The 24,887-nt window shown below is 37.4% G+C and overlaps 3 protein-coding genes across 5 annotated transcripts in view; 2 read left to right on the top strand and 1 right to left on the bottom strand.

Moving 5' to 3' along the window:
- Positions 1–12,106, top strand: part of LOC139116686 (macrophage mannose receptor 1-like) — a 31,567-nt gene extending 19,461 nt beyond the window's left edge. For both annotated transcript variants that reach the window (XM_070679272.1, XM_070679273.1), the window contains 7 exons: positions 5–255; positions 1,993–2,173; positions 2,575–2,823; positions 7,087–7,269; positions 8,287–8,343; positions 8,629–8,682; positions 10,080–12,106. In XM_070679272.1, coding sequence (XP_070535373.1) covers positions 5–255; positions 1,993–2,173; positions 2,575–2,823; positions 7,087–7,269; positions 8,287–8,343; positions 8,629–8,682; positions 10,080–10,354 — 1,250 coding nt within the window. In that variant the 3' untranslated portion in view covers positions 10,355–12,106. The remainder of the gene's footprint in view (positions 1–4; positions 256–1,992; positions 2,174–2,574; positions 2,824–7,086; positions 7,270–8,286; positions 8,344–8,628; positions 8,683–10,079) is intronic.
- LOC139116693 (uncharacterized) overlaps positions 1–24,887 on the bottom strand; it is a 559,130-nt gene that overhangs the window by 276,387 nt on the left and 257,856 nt on the right. The gene's annotated exons all lie outside the window — the stretch shown is intronic.
- LOC139116687 (macrophage mannose receptor 1-like) overlaps positions 14,738–24,887 on the top strand; it is a 68,473-nt gene continuing 58,323 nt past the window's right edge. For both annotated transcript variants that reach the window (XM_070679274.1, XM_070679275.1), the window contains exons 1-7: positions 14,738–14,804; positions 19,245–19,327; positions 20,148–20,290; positions 21,278–21,324; positions 21,933–22,127; positions 22,545–22,765; positions 23,626–23,693. In XM_070679274.1, coding sequence (XP_070535375.1) covers positions 14,765–14,804; positions 19,245–19,327; positions 20,148–20,290; positions 21,278–21,324; positions 21,933–22,127; positions 22,545–22,765; positions 23,626–23,693 — 797 coding nt within the window. In that variant the 5' untranslated portion in view covers positions 14,738–14,764. The remainder of the gene's footprint in view (positions 14,805–19,244; positions 19,328–20,147; positions 20,291–21,277; positions 21,325–21,932; positions 22,128–22,544; positions 22,766–23,625; positions 23,694–24,887) is intronic.

Below are 24,887 nucleotides of genomic sequence, written 5' to 3'. Positions count from 1 at the left end.
CCAGACGTCCAACCACAACCTGAGAATCCTACCAGACCTGACGACAAAGCATGCATCGCCGGTTACACCTATTACAACGGAGGTTGTTATAAAGTGTACAAAAATCCGCAGACGTTTCAGCAAGCGTCGATGCAGTGTAGGAAAGATGGTGGAAACTTAGCCAGCTTGATGAATGCATTCGAGGAGGCCTACGTGGAGACATTGGTCCATATTCAAGGGTCTTCACTATGGATTGGAATGGAATTAAATGAACAGGTATTTGTGCTAAAGTTTAGGTCTCAAGCGTTAGAGCAGACTGTGATACCTTGTGACAGTGTATACTTCAGATAATTTTAGTAGCAGTTATAAAAAGTAATATTACTAGTAACACAGGAACATATTCAGGCAATTCTTTCACTAAGAACACTCAATAGACGCCTTTGTAATTCAAAGTCGAACCGAAAACGTTATCATTTCTCCGTCTACGATATATTTTACTCGATATCACTTTTTAGCTCTCATGTGCTATATGACGGACACTTATCTACAAGATAGGTCTGCTTTTCCGGATGTCTGTCCATTGCAGGTATTTTAAAAATACTTCGTGAGATAGCCAACTATTTGGCATAAATATGCATCATAGAAATCTGCATAAATTTTGTGCCAAGGGGCGTAAAATGAGTAAATAATTAAAACTAAAGAGTTTAAGAAATAGCCAACTATTTGGCATGAATATGCATCATAGAAATCTGCATAAATTTTGTGCCAAGGGGCGTAAAATGAGTAAATAATTAAAACTAAAGAGTTTAAGAATTGTCTGTCCGATCGATATTTGGACTATACATTCCTAGACATGTTCTGACTCAGATTTCTATAAATTAACATAAACTTTGCATTTCCAATATCGTGATTGTTTTTCCTAATTTTTTTAAAAAAGTCTTTAAACTTTGAAGCTGATTTCAGAAAGCTTTGAAATGTGTTCTCTGGGATGCCTTTATTTCAAATTTTCTCAAATGATATTTAGACACATAAATCACAGGGCAAGTTTCTCTTCTATAGACTAACATATTTCTCTGTTATGACTTGAACGATAGCTTAAAAAATATTCAGATTTGTTCAAATGGTGAAATAAGCATGTGTACATTTTTGGGCTAAATATCCCCATTCTTGGTTATTAAATATTTTGTTTCAAATGACCAGATACACATAATCTCAAATTCAAAATAATGGTTCCTACGGATAACATTGGATTGATTTGTCCTAACGATGATAACATTTGCACATTGGTATTTCTTAGGTAAATTTTCGTGTATTTAGTCAAATAGCATTTTCTCTGAAACAACTCGAATGGAAACATTCAAATTTCGCTGTGTAGGTGAATATGGATTACATCATTATTTACATTTGATTGATTGATGGTGATGTTTGTATATATCACTTTTTGGACAGCATTCCCATTTTGCCAAATATATGCTCATCTGAGAATGTTTATGTACAGCTTTAGATCGTCGTCAAATTAATTGTTATTGACAAAGATACCTTTTGTTCTGAGTGAGCATTTTCTTCTATTTTCTTCTATTCTGTATCTTTTCATACAATATTTAGACAATTTTGGGACCAATTCTGACGGGTGTAGAATGCTAGCAGGGTACGCTTACCCATTCCGGACACCTGGTACCACCACTAATTATCAGTGGTTCCGGATGGTCCTACTTAAATTTGTAAATCACAATTGTCCCATGGACCTGGTAATACATTACCTTGAATGGAAATGATTATTGGACCAGTTTAATGTCATATTACTATATGAGTAACAGCATTCTTTATATCAACGGGGTACAAACACACTAATAATGACAGATTTGGACATGAAATCTTTACGTGCGATTGACAACCAAGAAAGCTATTACTGTAGGAGAACCATTAACGAGATAAGTAACAAACAGGCGGTTGCACTATTAACAGGGGAATACAACGTATCACTTTATAACGAAAAATATCACGATTTCACAGACTGGAGAGTACGAGTGGAGCGATGGTTCACCAGTATTTTACACAAGTTGGAATTCTGTGCCAGTAGGTGAAGATTCAGGAAGTATTGCTTATACTGACAGTTGTGTAAAAGCTACGAAAGATGGGTGGGAAACAAGAAATTGTGACGGCCTCTTTGGTGCAATTTGCAAAATATACCTTGGTAAGTACTTTTCAAACGTGCATAATATAACATTTCATTTCAATGCCATGGTGGTTTATGAAGACACGTAAATCACCAATCAACACATGATGCGTTTGTCTACGTAATTATCTGTCTGCCGGTCAGGCTATCTACCTCTATGTATGTATGTATGTATGTATGTATGTATGTATGTATGTATGTATGTATGTATGTATGTATGTATGTATGTATGTACGTATGTACGTACGTACGTACGTACGTATCTATCTATCTATCTATCTATCTATCTATCTATCTATCTCCATATGTATGTGTGTATATATCCCAGTGTGTATACCAGTATGCGACCTCTTTGCGACTTGAATATTCAAAATATCTAGTACTAACTCTAACCTTTATCTAACATTTGTCTGTGACAGTACCACCTCCAACTACTCCTGAACATATCGAGGGACACTGTGACAATGACGTTGAATGGGTACCCTATGGCAGTGATTGCTACTTCTTTGGAGATAAGCGTAAATACACACCAGCTTCACAGGCTCAGTTTAATTGCATGCAACGGGACTCTACATTAGTGACTATACACCACAACCGAGAGAATGAATTCATTCTCTCACAGCTTGGCAGCTATCAGGATATATGGATTGGTCTGGTCAAAGGTCATGGTAGGTGTTGGAAAAAATCCTTCGATTGAATGTATCTCGATATCATATTGTATTGCGGCCTTCATTGCAGGTACAGTGCCCTCTCGAGATGAATAATGAGATTCTCAAAATTTCACCATTTTCACCTTGTCGACAGTTTGTGTTGAGTCATTCGTACCGTGCTGAGAAATTAAGAGGTCAATGTCATCCCCTTTCAGAATCGAAATCCTCTTGTGTTAACACAGAAGTTTCGATGAAATTTCCTTCGCTAATCCAAAATTCCAACGCTGTCTCCAAATCTTTACTTAGGAAGTGTTCAGAATTTACTTCGGGGAGGGGGGGGGGGGCTGGAGGATTCAGGGGGCACCCATTTTCCCCAAGAAAAATTAGGGGGTCAGACAAAAATACCACAATCTTTTAGGGGGACTAAGGAAAAAACTGATCAATTAAATATTTGCCCAGAAGTCCTGATCTATAAAATTATGCATGGCTGTTAAAAATATCTCGTAAAAAAATTACAAATTTGCTAGCTCCTACATGGAAAAAGGGTTGATTTTGCAAAAGTTCTGTATGTGCATCTAGAAGATCATGTGCATCAATACTATGTTGCCCGATAGTTGAAATATTGATCATAACTTCATGTTTACGCAGGAAATTTGCCGTAGTTCAAGAAGTGATCTCAGTGTGAATGAATCAAGGAGAATTGTGGGTAGGCTTACACATTGTGTAATTATACTAATTCTTTAGAAACCCATTCATTCTGATTTGTATATTGAAGGATTTCTCAGCGACGGTTGGCAAAAAAGTCCAAAAAACAAATTAACTTGTTTTGTTTTCTGTTCCCTGAAGGTATGCACATCATGACTATTTAAAAGTTTGTAAAAAATGTGAAATATGCATGGTCTGTCAACTTTGAAAAAAATGTACTGCTGACAAAAATGTGAACTTTGACGTATCCAGGGTTATCTGGATTTGTGAACATTGAATTTTGAATGGAACCAGTAGAAATATACACATCATGTGAATTCATGTTATGGATAAAGCGTTCTGTTCAACAAAGATTCTGAGACATTCCTCAGGATTGATGCTTTTAATGGCAGCCACTTTGTTTTATGGCAACCAAAAACAAAGAGAACAGAAAACGCTAGTTGGGTTCTCCCTATCTGCACCGTGAGGCTACAAGTTATTCAGCATCATCAGATGAAAATGTATGCTGGATTTGTGCATGTAACATCTCACATTCATTAAATATCTGGAGACCTGCAAATTGTGTACCATTAAACTTCAAAGATAGATATCATTTTGGCAATCACTATACGCTCCGACAATTTCTAATCTGAATTATGTGCTTATCTTTTGTGTAACATGTGCATCAGTGAAAACACTTACGTTGTAGTCCTGTTTATTTACACAAAATGCACTTTCAAAAGTAAAGAGAGGATTTGCATGGTTCCAAAAATGAAAGTATAAAATGCCTGGTTTGATCTTGCATAATTCTAGGTTTGATGCAAATATTGATTTTTCTTGGCATAAGATGGAAGAATACCCAGGGACTCTGCAAAATTAGTCATTACATAGGGTTGCATACATGTAGAAATGTCAGAAAACATACTGGGAATATTGTCAATTTCATAAAACATTCACAAATGATCAACTGAAAGGTGGTCTATTGAATAAATGTAAAACAAATACCATGTTACGGTGCTTGATTTTTAAAGAGAATCATAATTGTATGTTTTCCTTTGAAAAATCACAGATGCAAAAGTGTTGACTAAGCATTTTTGTACAATTCCTATTAAATTAAAAGAGCTTTTCAATTCATTTCCACCTATGGGAGAGTACTTCTGAAAAAAGTGAGATAACTTGTCTTGTCAGTGAACACACCCTGCTTTTATATATTATTTCTTCCTGAGTACTTGCTACAGTATGTAATGGTACAAAAAACTTGGCCATATGAACAACCAAAGTGTTTGCTATAGACCATTGATAAAACAACATCTGGGACAAAGGAATAGTCAAAATAATCAAGAATATGTCTATAAAATGGATAATCTGTAGTGGGCATAACAAAAGAAGTACTCATGTTCGATAATTAATTTTTCTTCAATAATTTTACAACCTGATGTGTCCATTACCAGCCTTCGCAAAACATGGTGTATATATATATATATATATATATATATATATATATATATATATATATATATATATATATATATATATATATATATATATATATATATATATCACATGACTGGCCCGAATCTCCACCTGTGTGACGTAGAACAGGGCAGATAAGAAATCCCAATTACCCCTGTTGTACGTCATCAACCGGAATTTTTTCGTGCATAGTACCGTTCATACATGAAGGCGTCGCGACACAAACAGATTTGTTGTTATCGATGCGATACCGTGCTAGCTCGCACGCTATTTTTACAAAAAGGTGACCCGATAAATCCATACATGGAAACATAGAAGGCATATTTGTCCAACGAAATTTTAAGTCGCTAAAACTATAGCTTTTCCGAGAATCGAATGGAGATACCGACGATCGTTTTATTATAATGGCCCAGTAACGTCGCGGCTCCCAGTCGAGTGGTGTACGCTCAATATGGACGTCGTACCTGGCGATCCCGGTTAGCGATAAAACCGAAACCTACTCCTCACGTAAGTTCAACTGAATAAATGAGTACATTATAATCTTCGAGAAAGCGACATAAGAGGCACAAGCATAAAGTCATTCGACTAACAACGATCAATTTTCTTAATCGCACAAAAACTCCGTAAATTCACGCTCGGAATCAAACTTGCAGCGCGGCATAATGCTGTATAGCGAAGACACAAGCTGTCGAGCTGTGTGCAGCACTGTGGAATCCCATGTACTTCGATGAAAGTTTACTTAGACAACACTCAAAACAGAGTTTCCGTCAAATAACAAAATTAGGATGTATCCACGGGCGAGATATATGTGTCACTGCAAACATCAAAGTGTAAGACGAAAACACTGAGGACCGAGATCGGGATTGACGAGTTGACTCCGGAGGCCGGTGACGGCAGCGTTGTGGGCACAAACATGCAATGAGTGTGTCATCGAACGGAATCTTTCGCGCTCGCAAAGGTCGTAAACTTGTGTGATATTTTGAAAGCCATGGCATCTCTGAGAATGAGAATTACTGTTTCGATCGTGTCGTTGCATTTACTTCATAAATCTATTTGTAAATATTCTAAATAACTCTGAATACTATGGCTATCCGTCGCTAGCACGGTGAAAGCTATGTCCACCGATGGCCAACTTGCCTTGGCATCGGTACAGCGCGAGAAAAACAATGATTGACACGTTCACGTGACCGAATCCGTATGTCTGGTTGGTGGAGATACCATTTGATGTAGCAAATTTCAGCTTGATGGGATTTATGAATGAAAGTATCTCCTGGGTGACGGGCCGCTTTACTCTTTAAATGAAAGTAATCCGCGTAAGTAAAACACAAATCGCGACGAAATTCATGCAATTTAGCCACAGGCCCTTTACACAATTCATGAAAAAAAGAATGATAACAGACACCATTTGGGAAGGGAAGGATACATTCATTACATCGTTACAAATTCTCTGTCTTTTTAAAGCTATAATAAACGAATTTTGACAGACTTAACAGAGTTTCACGATTTTGTGAACGCATGAGTATATAAATTTTGCTATTGTCGGTAAATCATCATTAAAGGACGGTAAAATTTCTTTCTCATTTCATGATATACGGGGCAAACGAGCTTTTTATGGCCACTTAATTATAACTGTCAAATGTTTTGTTATATCATTTATTAAATAACCATTGTATTTTTCCTGCAAAGTGTGATTAAACTTGTCAAAATGTATATGTCTTAGTATGTAAGCATGCATGTATAAATGGGGGGGGGGGGGGGGGAGTATGGAAAAAACCCAGGATATGTGAGGGGAGTAATAGATTTTCTCCATAATTTACCAGGGGGTTATGGAAAAAATCACCAGAAAAATAGAAAATCCTCAAGGCCCCCTGGAAGTAAATTCTGAACACTTACATATTGCGAAAAAGTTGTGTAAAATTTTCTTTGCCAAATAACAAGTTAGTCTCATGTTCGAGTTGTGTGTGTTTGAGCCGGAATTCTGTCATCTCCTTAAAAATACAGCTGAGTTTTGCAAGAGAAACATAAGCGTTGTATTTAGTTGTACCTCGTGAATATCAAAACATTTTAAGATATGGAGAATCAATACACAAAGGATAAAGAAATTGCTCTATATCGGTTATAAAGGTGGCTTTAAATGGCTTGACAATTCACCGCTACAGTTTACAAGATGGGAAGAAGGGCAACCCAACCTGGCGTCGCAGTCTCGGGACAAAGAGAAGTGTGTGATCTTACAAATCTATGATGGTGACTGGGATGACATTGTATGTTCCAATCGAAGACTAGGATATGTTTGTAAAAAACCCAAAAGTAAGCAACTTTCTTCAACGTACAAGTGTACACTTATTGGCCGGAATGGGGAGTTATCATGATTCAATCGCCCTCATACTTAGCTAACAATGGGAGGGCAGCAATTTCGATACTGGTATGTGATTAAGGATAGCTGACTCACTATCAATGATTCATCAAGATGATTTATACCTCATGCTCGTAACTAGATTTTCGCGCGTTGGATGATACTCCAAATATTAAGGCAGGAACTTTGTCCAAATAATTGAACTAATACACAATTAAAAACAGTTAATTGAATAACCAATTAATTAACGTCATCTTTTGCACCTTAATTAATTTTACTTACAAGAGATTGCGACACGTTTCTCGGATTATATCCGATGTATGTAAATGACTTGGTACAATGCTGTCTGATTTTATAATCGTCGCTGTCAGAAAGTAACAATCTTGATATAATGGAATATGAAGGTTTGGTAGAGTCTTTATATCACACGATGTGTCATTAAAAGGTAGATGGCTTATGAAGGGTAGATGAATCGTAAGGAACGGAAAATATACACTGGAGAACAGATGATATCATAGTTGATGTTACTGCTCGATAGAGTTCCCTGTTCAGTATATTCTGCCACCTACCGCATTACTACATCATTCTACCGGCGTCTTTGTCTTCGATCGCTCAAGTATTACGGTCCCGTTGTACCTCCAACGATTGAGAGGCCAGGTGCAGTGCTCCGGTAACTCGACATACAAAGTTGCGGCAGCACTGTGGAATTCAAGAATAAAGTAATTAGCTGCAGCAACGTGGTGCATATAGTGATATACCAATCTAAATATAAGGGAGAAAATATGTGGCGAGAAAACTTAAAACTCCAATAAATATCTCTGTGTACAGCGGCAATAAGTAACCATGAAATGTAGTTCATTTCCATACTCACATTGGCATATTATTGCACAGGTTTGCATCGGCTCTGTTGCAAACCGTATGATAAATTAACTCCTTTACTTACATGCTTTCATTTCACTATGGTCTTACAGTCGTTCCCACCTCATTAAGCATCACTACAATCAAGGAAATACAAGAGAATTCAACAGGTACTGTGCTCTAAAGTAATGTGACGTGAAGTACCCACTGCATTCCTTATTTTCATTGGCTGCAACATAATTTGTTGCACCGGTTCCAAAATGAAAACATATTTTGTGGGATCATATAGTGAGCAGCAAATTGTTTGATCATGGTTATGGTCTCGTTATTCTCGTTAAGGTGGCCACTCCAGATTCCCCCTGCAACACTGTAAAGCTGTCAAAATTTGGAAAGGCTGTATGATCCAATCGACTCAACAGTATAACGACTACCCTTTCTCTATCTTTAAACTACAGATGTCAAGCCAGTGACTGCAGAATGCGTGATTGACAGAGCTGAAGAGAGCCACGGTAATCACGATTATGTCTTCGTATCGTTGTCACGAAGGTCTCAAGGAGCAAATAGATTCTTACGTAATCAAAAAAGACAATAGATAGGTTAGCAACGAAATGCTGGTAGCTTTAAAAATCCCCTACATTGCTATTGAGAACACAAAAATAATCACACCTGTACTTTTGGTGTCATCTACGATTACAATACCTGTGATATCTCACTTCCGTGTTACACACGTTGATGTTCAGTTTACTTTCTTTCATTTTCATAAAATTGGATAATTGTTATTTGAAAAGTAGGGTGAATTTGACCAATGCAGGTGATGTCAGTAGAGAGACAAGTTCGCCAAATGAAATGTCACCGACTGAACTTGCTAAGGTAACGCCGCATTTTGTCGCAGAACTTAAGACCTAAGGCGAAATTCGTTCCTTTTGTTGTGGTTAAGAGTTCGAAGGTCACTTCAATACGTGAATTTTAACTTTCGATAAGTCACCGCAAGAATATTTTAAAAAGAAAAAGACCAGGGTCCTTATCTTAATACTACTCGTGGCTTAATTTTTTGTACCTTTTGTAATCTCGATTGCATGGCGAATTAAAAAGTCCAATATTAGAATTTTATGGTTTCTGGCATCCCGCTTTTATACCTCGCCATGGCATTTAAGTCGCAAATACCTGTTTCAGAGAAACACTTTGGAAAGACGAGAGTCAGAGAGAAGGAAAAAAACTAAGACATGATATTGTCGGTAGTGACCAATGAGATTCAGACACCAAAACCCAACATGTAGCGATGAACTAATATGCGGTGAAATATTTTCATTGATCTTCTCGACGAAATGTAAACTGCATAATCACAAATATTAAATGGAGAAAGGGAACTTCTGACATGTTTTACGTTGATGTTTTTCATCATAATAATGACCATGCAATACGTTAATAACTTAACGACGTCACTGACCTCGTCATACACGAATATTATTCGATAGCTTTATCCGAACCGTCACGTTGTACCCCTTCAAGTCTTTGAATATTATCTTAGAGGGAGGGCGCTCGATCGGGGGAAAAGCGGGAAACTATGCCAAAGGAAGGTCATACATATGTACTGCGACTTGACCCGTCTTTTTTGCCTCGTGTAGACTTTTGGGAAATTTCATAAAATGTAAACTTTTGACTCCTGTTTTTGCCTCCAGCACAATTTTGACGCATCGTTTTGTAGAAAATGTGACTTTTGACCTCCAAGCTCGCGGAAAATTGCTGAGTTTGTGCTTTGTATTTTGAACTGTCAATCGTCAATATGTACGCAAATCGAATGAGTGAGCCCCTTGGGGAGGGAGGTTGTGGAGATCTCTTGCAAAACTAATTTCGTTTTCTGAGTTAATGCTACAATCTGACATGTTCCTATTCTCTTCTTTCACAGGTGCCGGTGTTTCTTCAATCTTTCTTATAACAGAAGCTGTCATCGTTGCCATTGCGGTCATACTGGTGGTGACGTGGCGCATCCATAAACGGCGACACAGATACGCAATCTATAAAAGAAACCGCGTTATGGATGACACCAGCGTAGGAAACAGATTTGAGAATCACTTGTATCAAGATAATATCTCCAGCGAACAAATCAGAGCGCCACCAACGGAACAAACGAGAGACAGTGGCAGAGAGAGTCAGGGTGCAATGATTATTACAACGTGTTGAGTTTTTATGTAGCGATTTTTCCGGTGATTGCATGAAAATGATGCCCAAAACTAATACTATATTACTTAAGTAAATATTCTCATTGATAAGCAAGTATAAAACCGTTTACACAACAATCTAACATAGGTTAATATGCCATCAAAACTGGTCCAATAATATCCATCAATTCAAGATAAAACATTATCAGATCGGTGATATATTTATTACTTTGAATACCAACTTGAGTTCGGTCATCCTGAACCACAATAATAAGTGGTGGTACCAGGTGTCCGAAATGGATAAGCGTGACCTGCCAGCATGCCCTCAGGATTGGTCCAAAATTGACAAATTTGTGAGTGATGCAATCTGAAGAATCACTGACCATGTCATAGCTAAGAATACCCGGAATGTTGACGGCAAATAAATTTGACAGAGGACAAAACTGCCCTTAGGTTTATGCTGTACATCTGTAAAAACAAGGATCAGTGTTTAGAGCAAAGACAGAGTTTCTCTACCGTCTATGCTTATTGTAAAATTTACAAGATATTTTTGTATGGTCAGTATCCCTATCATCATGCTTCATCAAATTTTTATGCAGTTTAATCAGATGTGGATAGAGTTACGAAATTAACCCTAATACAAAGTTTACGCACAACACAATCACTATCTACCACCTCATGACATTTAGCTTTGATATATACTTTTTACTGTCACTTGTCCTGTTACTATCGTAATCCATTCACCAAAACAGTAATTTGTTTAAAACATGGGTACTTATGCTTGATTCTATTGTCTTTGAACATATTTTGAGGCACTTATTTTGTTTCGAAGCGCTTCAGGGCATCAACCAGGTTTTCCTGTGGAATATTTCTCAGGTGGAGAAAAGGGTGGAGACATTGCATCGAAGAGAGAGTGTGCACTATTGTGTTACAGTTTTCGAAAAGTTTTACCCAATTTTTATGCCGTAATGTGCGATACGAGAAAAGTTATTGCTGAAATTATGTTCAGCTATTTAAAGACAAAGACAAAAGGTAGTTCAGACGTGAAGAAGATTTTGAGAGGGGTAATCGCTCCTCTCGAACGGCAATTTTGAAAACAATCACCAATTTTCAAGCTATTTGCTGCATTTAAAAAAATCAATTGATGAAAATGTACCTTTTTTGCATTATTACAGTTATCAAAGTGCTTATAGGCTAAGAGTACGAGAGGGTCATACGCCCTCTTCCATTGCAATTTTGAAATAAAGAAAATGTTTAGGATCAGTCAAATAGTAATGTTCCAACTTTCATTTTATTAAATCTAAAGTACACAATCTGACAGGAATCGTAGGTTAGCCGCCACACTACTAAAATTGATGTCAGCGTAGTGGAAATCAAGTTACATGATTGTGTAATGTCTCATTTCGTCGGTCTTCTGGGGAGTTTACTCATTGCTGAGAGATACTTCGAGATCTAGGAGAGAGACTCACAAAGTAATTGAATATCAATCGATGGGGATTTATTGCTGAAGTGTGAAGTTATACATCAAAGATGCCCAACTTTAAGATGATCTATGTTTATCTCCTTTAAAAGGAATTTTTGCATTGTTTGAAGATTGATCTGGATAATTCTGCGATCACTTATTAACTAATAATCATTGATTAGTAAATAGTAATTCAAATATTCTCTCATTGGAAAATACTCTATTTAATTTTCTTTGATTGGGCATCGAATATATGAAATTTACATATATTGCATCGCTTACACACTTGTTAAATAAAATACCATAACTATGTCATATCTTTCCTTGTGTACTTTTCCCAGCATCGTGAAGTGGGAATCAGATGTCAATGACGTATTTCCATTGTTTTACAACCGCTGAAATTTAAGTGTCATTGACGCTAATACAACCAACGTCCCTCACAACGAAGTGCTTGCAATATAGAGGTAAATTCCTATCTCTCACTGACTTTATACATACTTCGAGATTACAAAATAATTTTCAAAGGAAAAGTTTCAGTCAGTAACAACTGGTTCATTTGAAATTACTTCACCACGGAATCACATGAAAACGCACCGTACTGGGAATTTGGTTCGAAACGTTGTAAGACCGGTCATAAATCGCCATTTAGGCGACGTGGAAGAATGATAGCTAACTTACAGTGTATGTGCGATATTGTGTATTGAATGAGAGTTCCCAGCATGACTATTTTCTAGTTGTCGGTGGTGAATAAGGCGTTGTTTTCGCGAGTTTGTGTGCGTGGCGCATAAGGTAGCCCAGCTAGTAGCATCTCTTAAGTATGTTTCTCAGGGCACAGTGATAGTTCGGGTCGACGTATTATCTGACTTTCATTTTATAATGAATGCGTTATTTATTGCTTTATTTCAAACAAGCATACATGTATCAGTTATATTGTTATTTACTCTACAAATATATTTCGGTAACAAACAAACAAACAAACAAACAAACAAACAAACAAACAAACACAGAGAAAACTGAGCCCCCTAAACCACTGCCATAGAAGATTTTTTTCAAATCTCGTGAGTCACAGGAGCCAATCAGATTGTTTTTAAATACACTGGTCTTGCGGTAATTAACAACAGCGCTTTACTTACATTCTGTAGTGTGACTCTGTACCGCTTGTTTACATAACGATTGAGGGCAGAAGAATATGGAAAGTTAATGAATTCACTGAGACTGAGAGAGGGTTGAGAAATAGTCAACACAAATAGGCCTGTTAGCAAAATATAAAAACAGCGTTTAAACCCAGACTGCCAGGACTCAAACCTCGGAAAACATTCTAAAAGATGGAAATTTAAACTTTTCGAACATTACACCAATTTTTTTGTTGTGATGTGCCAAGTCTACTGAGGCAGATAGTATTGCACCATCAGATTGTACCAGGCTCTGTCATGTCGTTTGCAATGAAAATAAGTTCTTTGATTTCGTCGTTAGGCCAATTTGTGCATCAAGCGGCCCCTACAAATACCTATTACCTGGTCATAAGGGCTCTAGCGCCCGTTTATTACCCCGAGGGGCCATGCATTGCCAGAAATACATCGCTTTAATTGCCCAAGACCATAGGCAGAGGGGTAAAGCGATGTGTTTCTGGTAACTCAAGGCCACTAGGTAATGAACGGGCGTTAGACGAATATAGACCAGGTTATATGTGTTGTAACATACCACATACTTGTCTTGCTCCATGCTTTGCATTCAATGTGCTCAGGTGTACAGGCACTGCAACAATACATTCTGAGAATTTTACCCGGGTCATTCTCAGCAGCATAACAGTATTGCCAATTTCTTCACAAAAAGAAGCAAAAACTGTCCTTAACATATCGCACAAAGTCCTTGGTTGCACTTAAATATCCAAGGTAAAACGCTGCTAAAGGGGAAACCTTGCTGTTTTATTCACAGTCGCTCATTCCTGGGGCTGCTGTGCTCTAATCACAGGCCCTTGTCTCAAAAATACAGACGATCCTAAGCGCATGGTCACGTGACCGGGCAACTTTTAGAAAACGATTTCAGTAGTGATATAGTCTTTGAAAACCCACTCTGTGACATCACTCTTTTCGAATAAGTAGGGACCAGTATCCCTGTTCTCGTCACGTGACGTGTTCTGGCGAACTGTGACACGTAATGAGTATGTAGCGTGTTCTAATCAACATTCTATCATACCAATATATTGATTGCGTAAATACTATCATCTGACTGGTGGAGACGTGAAATTGACCTACTAAAAAGGGGTTATTCCTCGAAGTTTGGTCGTTATGTGCCCTAATTTGTATTCGCTGCTCCGCAACTCGTCAAAACACGGATGCATCACCTGAAAACGAAGCGGTATCGACCAGACTTCTTGTAATAACCCCTAAGTATTCAGGATATGTTCATAATTAGGTCATAAAACGATTTCATAGTTGTGTTGTCTGTGAGCACCAATCGGTAATACGCTGTGTCCTTGCTTAAACAGAAATACAAAATACAAAATATCTTCAGACACCCCTAAAACCCCCTTAATTTTCATTGCAACTTTCTACGCCCTCCGCCCCCCACAAAGTCAAGTTCTGCTTTGACAATTCCTGCTGCTTTTTTACCTGTAATTTTTGAAGGCAGTTCTCATAAATCGACTTTGAACTGTACCATGTTAGATGTTGATGTTTCGTATTTTGACTTTACGTCAAATTTCCCATGGCTGTAATGACCAGATTCAAATTTCTGTCATGAGAGCCACTGTAGCTATGGTAACACATGCTGTCTTCTTTCTTCATAAGTCGTGTCAACAAAGGTTAGGGAACATCCATTTCCTCTGTTTAAAGATACTTGCAAATGTCAGCGGACATAGGAAACTGTTTTGTTTAAAGATTAGATAGTGAGTTCATCTACGTGCAAGTCAGGACACTTTAATGCTTCTCTTCTGTGTTATCCTTCATATTCGTTCGGAAACAGCAAAGGATGGAAACTGCTTTTGGATTCGTCACGGTTTACTTAAGCGGTAAGTAGATTGCAAATAATTGATTTTATAGGCTCTATTCCTTCGTACGATGCTGTCCGGGGATGCTGTGTGCTCCCGGCGTTATAAAGGCCTCCATAACGCCGAGAACAAACAGCGTCATTCGCATGGCTATATAGGATCCAGCAGTCTGGAATTTGTGACATCACTGGGAGTACCTATATCACTGGAAGTACCTTTGAACAGAAACTCCTCACAAAAAAACGTCACTGTGTCAGTATAGCTAGGACCTATCAACCAGATTACATTTTGTACGAGTCAAGAAAAGTTTGACATTTTTAAAGGGAATCGTCGAGAAATATGCAATTTTTGTAACAGTTCAAGATTCTGATGAAAGCTTCAATCAAAGGAAAAGTTTGGTCGTAATAATGAATGATGCTACACGCTCCGAAAGTGAAAGACTTAAGCATTTGCTCAATGTTTCCTAAGTCCTGTTCTTTTATCCAATCAAGAATAAAATCTGGGGTCACAGTGCAACGTTTGGTACTATAAAATCAAAACTAATTATAACATTTACAGATATTTGGATTTCAAAAAGACTGCCATCCCTGTGTTAATTCTATAGCCTGTTGTAAACAATATTGTAGGCAAAGTAAGACTGTGAAAAATGTTCTTACAAGAGCTTAAAAGTCAGGCCCAAAAAGTGGTAGACCAGAAGGTAAGCCTTATTCAAGCGCCATGTGCTACTATTCACGATTCACGATTCGCATCCTACGGTTTAAGCATAGGCGGCCCAAACACTATTAATAAGCTTATTATTGAGTTTTTCTCAGTTTTCTCTGTCACTGTCAGTCCCTCTCCTTTTCTTCATGCTCTGACTGATCGTAGTTAATAAAATAAATGACTATATAGCCTAACCTAGCCTCTTGACTCTTTATTTATTTTACACCCCATTACAAGGACGTTTATCTCTCATATACACATCTTGTAATTAATTAGTCAACACAACTAATTATGCTAATCCGTGGACTTATCAAGGGTTGGTCAACATTGCAAAGATAGAGATGTAAATGAAAAAGGAGTATCTTTCGCGATGTTGACTAACCCATAAAATCCCTGATAAGTCCACAGATTAGCATAATTAGTTGTGTTGACTAATTAATTACAAGATGTGTATATGAGAGATAAACGTCCTTGTAACGGGGTGTAAAATAAATAAAGAGTCAAGGGGCTAGGTTAGGCTATAAAGTCATTTATTTTTATTTACTCCGATCAGTCAGATCATGAAGAAAAGGAGAAGAACTGATAGAAAAAACTGAGAAAACTCAATAATAAGCTTATTAATAGTGTTTTGGGCCGCCTGTGGTTTAAGCTAGAAACAGATGCATTTGCACTCAAATCAGTGATAAATCACCAATAAGACTTTAACGGTGACCTTCTATATGCATGAAGTGGTGGCCCGCGATACATGTTTTGACGAATTCTTAATGTTGGGGCCAAAGACATTACAGTAAAAGACTGGACAGAAATTATAGAGAGAGAGGGCCGATGTTTTTCAAAATAGTGGCCCTTCAAAAGTACTAGTGTTTGCAAGAAAAGAGCGACCCTCCCCAATTTTCATGAGCAACAAACAGTAACCCTCCCCTATGTGTCACAATCCATATCAATAATATTTAGACCCTTTCTCTGGCAGCGATCTCGGATTTTCCTTTAAAATTAACCTCATTCGCATCAAAATTGATCAATAACATTTCTTAACAAAGACATCGTAGACCAAAGGGTCAGGTTCTTATATGCCAAGTTTCAAGGTCGTAGGCCCTGACAATTTCGTGAAGAAGATTTTTAAAGTATTATTTTTCAGAATTTTCTATGACCTTTGACCTGCCATACACCTCTGTAGCTAAGCTATGGCTTTACGTTATCCTATGTAAGAGTACAAGAGGGCTAGTGTTGATTGAAGATTGACCGGTATGGAACCAAATTATACACACAAATTTTGGGGTCGCCCCTGACCTTTGACCCTAACATTATCCTGAGCCTCACTAATTATGCACATGTCTAATTCTAAGCAAGCCAATAGAACTAGAAGAGCGGTTTTTTGGTGGACAGGGATAAGTATTGAAGTAAAGTTTTTTTACAAGATGTCGTATGACCAGAGTGATCTTTGACCTCGATTTTACGACTGAGCCTATTAATCAGTAACCAATTTCATTTGCGATGAACGTTGGGGAGGGTAACATTTTTCTTGAAAACTTTCTTGAAGAGTCACTATTTTACGCACCACGTCATTTCGAAAAACATCGGCTCTCTCTCTCTGTAATTTCTATCCAGCCCCTTACTGCAATAAATCTCTGCCCCTCCACGTAGAATTCGTAAACACACGTATCGCATGCCACTGCTTCGTGCATAGAGAAGGCGCCGTTGAAGTCCTAATGGTGTACGCACGAATCAATAAAGTAAAGCTGAGTTAAAATGAACCTGTATCTAGCTTAAAAGGCAGAACGTGAATCTTAAATCGTGTATCATGGTGCTTGAATCAGTCTTACCCTTAGACCAAAATAGTGCTGAGAAAGTCCGAATTTGAGGCGCATTCTACCATAAAAGTTTCTGAAATAATCATTGCAAGTAAGTTTTGACTCTTGAAGAGAGTACTCCTTTCAGCATGTTATAATTAAGAAATGTGGTTTCATAAAATCGCTAGCCTAGTATTTGTAGGAATTCAGACAACAGAAGCCATCCCTAGTTAGAAATGATCGCATATTTTATAAAACTTGAAATTAACGCCGATGTTCACAGGAAATCTAAGTTGCTGGACTAAAGAAGACAAAACCGGTTTGCAAGATACGTTGTTTGAAAGCTTAGTTTTTACCTCCTGACTTTATTTGAAAATTTGTTTCACATTACGTAAAGAATTAATCTGTCCCTTAAATTCGGGCATTGTTAATGATTAATAATTGACCCAATATGGCGTCAAAAAAGTCAAGTCTGGTCAAAGACTTGAGCACATCCTCTTCAGCTCGTGCCACAAAGGGCGGAAGCTGTGCAGATTATTCTTTCACATCTTGTCAATTTAGCTCATAGCGAAATTTAAGCTTGCTACATTATACAACAATGAATGTGAAAGAACTATACATCTCGTTGTCATGCTGAGGGGAGATTTCCCGTCTCCTTGAGTTAATTTATCCTTGTCGGGAAACAGATTTACGCATATGACGTACCCTCTCGCAGTAATGGAATAGTTTAAAGCTGAGCTTTTACTTCTTGCCCACAACGCCATCGAGTTTCCTTTGCCTTTAAATTTATAAGGGGCAACCTACAAAGCTGTTTGTTCGAAATTGTTGATAAGCTGTGCATGTTGGTTTTTTTATTTTCTTTTTTAGCGGTTGAGCACATTTGTACGGTGTCGATGGGAGGGTTTTGGGCTTGCGGGTAGTCGCCATCACAAGTGGAAGGGGAATTTCATTCTACTGGTCAGCAGGCGTTTTGAAACCAGTTGTTTTTAAGGAGTATACCAGTATGCAGCCGGGAAAGCATGTTGTGAAGTGATGGTATTGGAAACATTTATATTGGGAAGAGGTCGGAGGGGATCTCCTGGCGAGGGAGTGGGGAGATGGGAACACTTACGGGTCGGAGGGGAATTTTTCGAATAATAGCGTACGGGCTGTTATCACCAGCTGTCCCACATTTCAATTTTGAGAAAGTGTGTGATTATGGAGTATTTACAGTTACCCTAAGCCATAAAATTTCTCAAAACCGGTTGGTTCGCTATCCCCATGATACGTTTACATGCTTAGCACAAAAACCTAAATATTTTCATGGATGCACAATATACATATATCTTGCTATGTATTTTCTTAATGGGCCAGCATTTCTTCGACCTAAAATTGCAAAAGGTTCCAAGGGCAAGCAGTAAGTAGATCATATTGCGGTTAAGTTTTAGAGCTTCTGTAGGACGAAGTTAGGTTTGCAGCTTGTGCCAAAAAATCTGCTACGTACTAAATGTCTGATGACGAAAGCAAACAAAGAGGGAAGGACAAGTCATGTGGAGGAGATATGACAGTTGGGGTTTTTAGGGGAGAAGGGCAGAGGGCGGATACATTTACTTTGCCAAAACTTACAGTTGCACTGTTTTCACCTGGTTAGTTATTTTTTCTAAAACATGTAAGACTCAAATTTTACACGTAAAACATTCACGCCACTAAGAAGTGTCCTGAACTCGAGAGGTTCCCTGCTTCAGAAACAGAAAACGCGTACATATATCTATTCATTGCTGTTCTCCCCTACTTGTAAGTTCTATTAACTGTCGCTTGAGAGGAAAAGGAGCAAATACATACATACATACATACATACATACATACATACATACATACATACATGTACTGATATACGGACAGACAGAATGCATACATGTATACACATGTGCGCACCAACTTACCTATGAGCGACCTATAAAATAGTGTATCTGACCATTTTGTCCATCAGTATACCTGCTCCTTTGTCAATTTTCCGGAGGGTCTGCAGATTGTCCCACTGGATGGATTGAATCTGAAAGTAACTGCTTCAAGGTAGGTAAACGAAATGCCGGCTTACCATGCAGGTAGACTGAATTTCACCAAGGCAAATTTTGGGTTTATTCGTACTGTTTTCGTACAGGACCATGTTTATTGGGGACTAGGCTACATTCTTTATGACATAGGTAAGTTAATAAGGAAAAATCAACCATAGTATCAAGAAAATGTCTCCTTATAATTGGTGTTATATTGAGTTTTCACAAGGCTTGGGGATTTACACCCCACAGAAGTGCGACATTCAAGGAGCGTAGATTTCATATTTAAACAACTATTTCTACATTCTTGGAGCTCTAGGTTCCTTAAAGTAAAATCCCGCTGAAATATTTCTCATTTATTAATTAGCTCTCTCAAAATCGAATACCTGATAAACAATATGACATTATCATTTGCATTATGCAAGTTGCCTGCGACTTTGAATATTTTAGTAATATAGGTAAGACTTTATATATGGCATGTTGAATGATATGATTTGGTGCATGCATGAATGAATGAATGAATGAATGAATGAATGAATGAATGAATGAATGAATGAATGAATGAATGAATGAATGAATGAATGAATGAATGAATGAATGAATACTATCTATCTATCTATCTATCTATCTATCTATCTATCTATCTATCTATCTATCTATCTATCTATCTATCTATCTATCTATCTATCTATCTATCTATCTATCTATCTATCTATCTAAGCCATGCATCGGTGATTCTTTATAGTATTTGGAGTAGGTCACATTGGAAATTTCAGTGTTATAATCTCATTGTGATGGAACAAGTAGGATTGTTAATAAGTAAATCGCTTTAATTACAGGTGTTTAACGCTGATGATAATCGAAAGCGAAGCTTAAACTGGCATGGTTCGTCAGAGTACTGTCGAAAGATGAATGCTAACCTTGCCAGTTTTAGTAGCCTGGACCAAGAAATACTTATCTTCAGGGTTGCTAAGGTAGCTCGGTGAGTGCTGATTTATGGCTTTGAACAAGTGAAGTGTGCCAGATTGTGGCAAATAGATCTATTGCAATTTCTTTGTTCTGACTGCCTGTTAGGTGTTATGAATGTTTGAATCACAGGTTCAGCATAATCGCCAGTACTGTCATTCAGCTGTGTGCATTCGTTTAGAGAGAAACTGCTCATTAGCTGTAATTAAGCTGCGTTCACAAATACTGATGAGTCCAGGAAGGGCGGAGCTCGTGGAATTCAGAGGGATTTGAAAATTCTGGGGGTAGTAGATGGAGAACTTGAAAGTTTTGCTCTGAGTGTAAGGGGGCTGAAAATATTTTCGTTCTTTACTATTTTTTTAGATTTTCAATTTTTATGTTTTGGTAGGTAACTCATTGTAAAATGAATAACATGACATATGTCGGATTCTACTGGTCGTGTGTTGGCAAGTGTAGTCGTCAAATCAGCCTTTCATGCTCTTTGCAAAGAAAGGTAAAAATTGTAGAATCTTAGGTCTGCCTTCGACTGAAAAAGTTATACATACTTTCAATATATAGTTCATTGATAGATTATGCAATGTGCTATATCAGAAAACAACATTAGGATTAAGATTAAGATTAAGATTAAGAAAAGTAACCTCAACAGTTTGATGTGTACCTAATTACAAAATTCTTCAAATAGAAACATGATTTCATGATAACACAGAGATTTGTTGCAGAGTACACGCTTTGCTGGCAAACAATAAATGACTTGCCAAATAAATCGAAACTATAACCCTCCAGAATATGACTAAACTGAAGCACCCGGAATGTCAGAGATGAATTGACCAGAGTTGAATTTTGTAATTCTTACCGTTCATGTCATTTATTTGCCTTTTGTTACGTCATGTAAGGCTCATAGATTTAACGACTTGGCGTAATTTGTCCATGTTTATGTCATCCTTTCAGTTATTCAAATACACGTTCATCACATCATTCAATCTTACTGTGATTTTTTTCCCAGGTTTGAAGTTGTTTGGATTGGATTAAATGACATCGACACTGAAGGAAGTAAGATTTATATAAGTTTCGAAAGTACACAATCACCTGTTGCACATGATATTTTGTGTTCAGACAAAATATAGTTTTGTTATTGATTAATTTCTTCGCGTCATGATTACTTAGTTGCCATTCGACCTTCGGAAGACGGTTGTCAGTGTAGAGTCTTCTAATTACTTGTCTTCCATATCAATTTCATTATTTTAAGAGCTGACAGAGAAGATCCACACTTTCCAATGAAATAATTTGGTTTATTCCTTTTGTCACGTCAATGATTTTGCTGCCCCCTCCTTGAAAGATTCAACCGGAGCCTGATTTCAACCACCCTTCCATATTTTAATAGTCAATCCCTCAACATATATTGGAAATTCGTTTTTTTATAATTTTGGAAATAAACAAATCTTTGAGTAATGACCGGTCGTCAGAGTTTGTAGCTGCAAGTACACTGACAGTATTTACAGTGTGTATGGCGTACTCATTGTTTGCAGATTTAAGTGATCTCCTTATGAAATGTTGTAGATAAAAAGAAACGCAGTCTTGTATTGCATTGAACTTAAAACTCACAGGCATTGAATCACAGTGGCAAAAGTGCGTTAACTTAGGATTATTTCTTGGTTTAGATTACGTTTGGAGTGATGGCTCTAATGTGAATTACACCAACTGGGGAGGCATGAGGCTAGGATATCAGAGCTATATAACCGACTGTGTTGCTTCACAATCACTACTGCGGATGGGCAGAGCTTTGGAAGTTACAATGTGGAGATTGCGACCCTGTAATAGCAATGTGAGGTCATGGATGTGCAAAATATCATCAGGTAACAGTGAGACATCAAGCTTGTTCATTGTCTAAGCACCGACTTCTGTAATTCTAATCATTGCTTTGAATTAATAAGAGAAATTAAAGTGAATGGCCTTCGGGCATAAAAGGCAATGTTAGTCTTGTAATATATTGTCCATGCTTGTAAATTTTCCCTTACAATGAAGCTCAACTGTTTTACTAAAAATTAAAATGATCAATTGGTTGCCACTATTTATCATTGTATTTTAGTGAGGGTGTTTTTCTACATCGAGATATGTCCGACTACTATCTCACAAGAAATTTGCTCTGCTTTGCCTCATCTTCGGGTTGTTAATGTCTAATTAATTAATGGAAACCCACATCTTTTGTTAGAACTTATTTCATTCATTAATAAACACGTGTAAATGATGATTTCTTTTTCTGGATTATGAAGGCAAAGAGCTAATAACACAATCGCCACCACCGACTCCAGATTACTGTTACGAAAACAACACCGTATGGCTGAAGTATGGGGACAGCATGTGCTACTTTTTCAGCTCGAGTACAGTGATAGAACCAAAGACTTGGACTGAATCTAGAAAATACTGTTATTCCAAAGGTGCTGAATTACTGTCATTGCATGATGCAAATGAGACAGCGTGGATAGCATCCAGGGTAAGCCTTACTAACTGGACACCAGCTGTGACATTTTGATGATTTTTTTCACGTTTTTGTTTTTAATGTCAACTACCGTTTTTTGTTCTACTCCCGAACCTCGTGCAGATACACTGTATTCAGTTTGAGTCAACGTATATGTGTGGACTACATTGTTGAAATGAATATTGACTTCGGACTAGAATTCAAATGTAAACAATCAAAGTCCATTTTACTGCTGTATATGCTCTGTTGACAAACTGAACAGTTGGTGTTTTAACATGCTGTATTGAGTAGGTCAAGAACTTACACTTAACATGCAAAACGTGGTGAAAAGTCATGTGGCGAAAAAAATCACCAAAGTTACATCAATTGCCTCTTCAAATCACTATTTTAGTAATCAGTGTCTGAAACAGAGTAGCATCGACGACTCTCTCAATAATTTGAACCATCAGGAAGTTCTATAATTAGGCATAGCAATTCGTAATCAAGCAAGCCAAAAATTGTTAAAATACTGCTTCCAAAGGTGTATGCTACCTTTCGGTGTCTAAAGTAACGGTTATATTGTACAAGTTAAAATTTTAAGACAACCTGTAGGATATCCGATGACAATGCATCGGATAAATACACCGTTATTTCTCAACCACTTTATCATATTCCTTGCCTCGCAGGATGTTAGCGAGAATAGTGAATCTAAATAATCAGTCAATGATAATGCAACCCAAAGGAACGTATAAATGAAATATTATCATATCATTTTTATTTTGATGTAAATAGTGTTAAAGATTACAAAGTTTTCAAAATATGTTTTACAAGGTTTAATAATTCATTTTTCATGGAAGAATCTTCTCAAATGTGTTATTTCTTTCTTTCATCCATAGTTACAACTTGAAGAAAGGCGACCATGGTGGATAGGACTAAGGCAATATGGATTTGGCGGAAAATATGAGTAAGCGCTTATTTCTTCAGTACATGTGATGTGTCACACATCGATCAACTCATTTCCTAGAAGTGCAATTTTGAAACTGTCATATTAACAAATAGCGTCTTGGAACATAAATAATAGCAACTTGCTTCACATAAAATATACGAACAGCTAGGACTTTGCAATTCCTTTTACTCAACAGTCACAACCATATCCAATGCAAACGCATCCTTGGGGAATTTTAGAACACTTAGGAGTACAGGCTTGTTGCAAGAACCAATGATCAGACCTTTTACTCTTGCTTTTTGAACATTTTCGTCCGTTGTCTCATCGACATTTTACCATTTCCATTTAACGCAACATGCCCAGTGTCTCAACTCAACTCACCTCTTCATCTATGTACATAAAAATGAAAACTGTAACTACTACCAGGAATCGATATCTGGAATTGATAAACTCTCATGGAAACCGTAAAGGGAGGGAATCACCAGAACTGCTCCTGTGCGACTTACTTGATTACAAACACTGTGTTTCATGCACAACATTTATATGCTTAACGTCAACGCAGTTGTAACATTTAAATTTTAGAATGTGTATCATGAGAAACATGCTTAACTTTTATCCGTCGCCAATGTACCTTGGATACAGTATTTTCTTTTGCCGTATGGGTCCCACACCACCTCGAGAGCAGTTCTGACGACCCCATCCATTTAATCTGCTCCGTGATTCTCAGAGAGTCGTGAAAATACAGTACTGTACAAAGTATCACGTTTGGTTCTTTTATGTCGTTTGCATTATTTACGTCGACGCTGAGGTAGTAGAATGAGGAGTTGGTTAATAAAGGAGGAAAATATAAGGTTACATGCTAATGTTATATTTTGTATCAAATTTTAAAACATCGGTATAACCGCCATATTTCACACTTAGTACTATATATTTTACCAGACAAATATATAATAAGACTAAAGCTAACATGTTGTAGATCTTATACGCGCATGGAGTGTATCAGTTTTATCGCAGAACCAAGTGATTTATTTTTAAAGACGTTTTAGGTAGAGTAAAGGACTCACACGGCGGTGTAAATGGACAATGCTAACGAATATTGCTGCGAGGATCAGAGATTGTTGCTTTGCTTTCAATAGATGATCAGTAGCGATCGAAATTGCGAATAACACCTGTGCAAAATTCATATGGCCATTTACTATCCAAACAGGTGCT

This window comes from Ptychodera flava, chromosome 18 (genome assembly GCF_041260155.1).
Source record: "Ptychodera flava strain L36383 chromosome 18, AS_Pfla_20210202, whole genome shotgun sequence".
Classification (NCBI taxonomy): domain Eukaryota; kingdom Metazoa; phylum Hemichordata; class Enteropneusta; family Ptychoderidae; genus Ptychodera; species Ptychodera flava.
The sequence above is the reverse complement of the archived record's forward strand: the minus strand, read 5'-3'. Positions and strand labels throughout refer to the sequence as shown.